The following is a 723-nucleotide window of genomic DNA, read 5'->3' as shown; positions in this document are numbered from 1 at the left end:
GGGGGGATCTCACCCACTGACCACCAATGTAAGGGGGGGATCTCACCCACTGACCACCAATGTAAGGGGGGGATCTCACCCACTGACCACCAATGTAAGGGGGGATCTCTCCCACTGACCGCCAATGTAAGGGGGGCTCTCACCCACTGACCACCAATGTAAGGGGGGATCTCTCCCACTGACCACCAATGTAAGGGGGGCTCTCACCCACTGACCACCAATGTAAGGGGGGATCTCTCCCACTGACCACCAATGTAAGGGGGGGATCTCACCCACTGACCACCAATGTAAGGGGGGATCTCTCCCACTGACCACCAATGTAAGGGGGGGATCTCACCCACTGACCACCAATGTAAGGAGCATGTTTCTACGGACAGAACAATTTTTATTGTTTGAGTTTCTTTTTTGTCCGTTTTTATAATTTGTTGCTTTTTGTGATTATAAGTAAAGTTGAGAATTTGAAGGTCTCGGAGTGCCGGGTTGTGTCCGAGCTTTGGCTCTAATACCTTTTAGGGGGGGCAGATGCCGGCACATTGTAGGGGGAGCTGGCGGGTCTGTGGGTACAAATCTCCGTTCCCTCATTCTCGCTCTTCTGTTACAGATTTTATAAGGAAGGAAATGAGAAACATCTTCAATATTCCTCCCGATAAAGCCACGCGGCTGTGGAACCGATATATGACCAACACCTACGAGCAGCTCACCAAACCCGACCACACCGTGCAG

The 723-nt window shown here is 51.5% G+C and overlaps 1 protein-coding gene across 1 annotated transcript in view; it reads left to right on the top strand.

The window, feature by feature from the left end:
- The window catches only part of LOC108803799 (ubiquitin carboxyl-terminal hydrolase 4-like), a gene marked incomplete at its 3' end in the record, with an annotated part of 9183 nt that extends 8466 nt beyond the window's left edge, over nt 1-717 (top strand). The window contains exon 5 of the mRNA XM_018575599.1: nt 602-717. Coding sequence (XP_018431101.1) covers nt 602-717 — 116 coding nt within the window. The remainder of the gene's footprint in view (nt 1-601) is intronic.
- Between the last annotated feature and the right edge of the window lie 6 nt (nt 718-723).

This window comes from Nanorana parkeri, unplaced genomic scaffold (assembly GCF_000935625.1).
Source record: "Nanorana parkeri isolate BGI_ZX_2015 unplaced genomic scaffold, ASM93562v1 scaffold4229, whole genome shotgun sequence".
Lineage (NCBI taxonomy): Eukaryota > Metazoa > Chordata > Amphibia > Anura > Dicroglossidae > Nanorana > Nanorana parkeri.
This window is presented reverse-complemented; position numbering and strand designations above follow the sequence as displayed.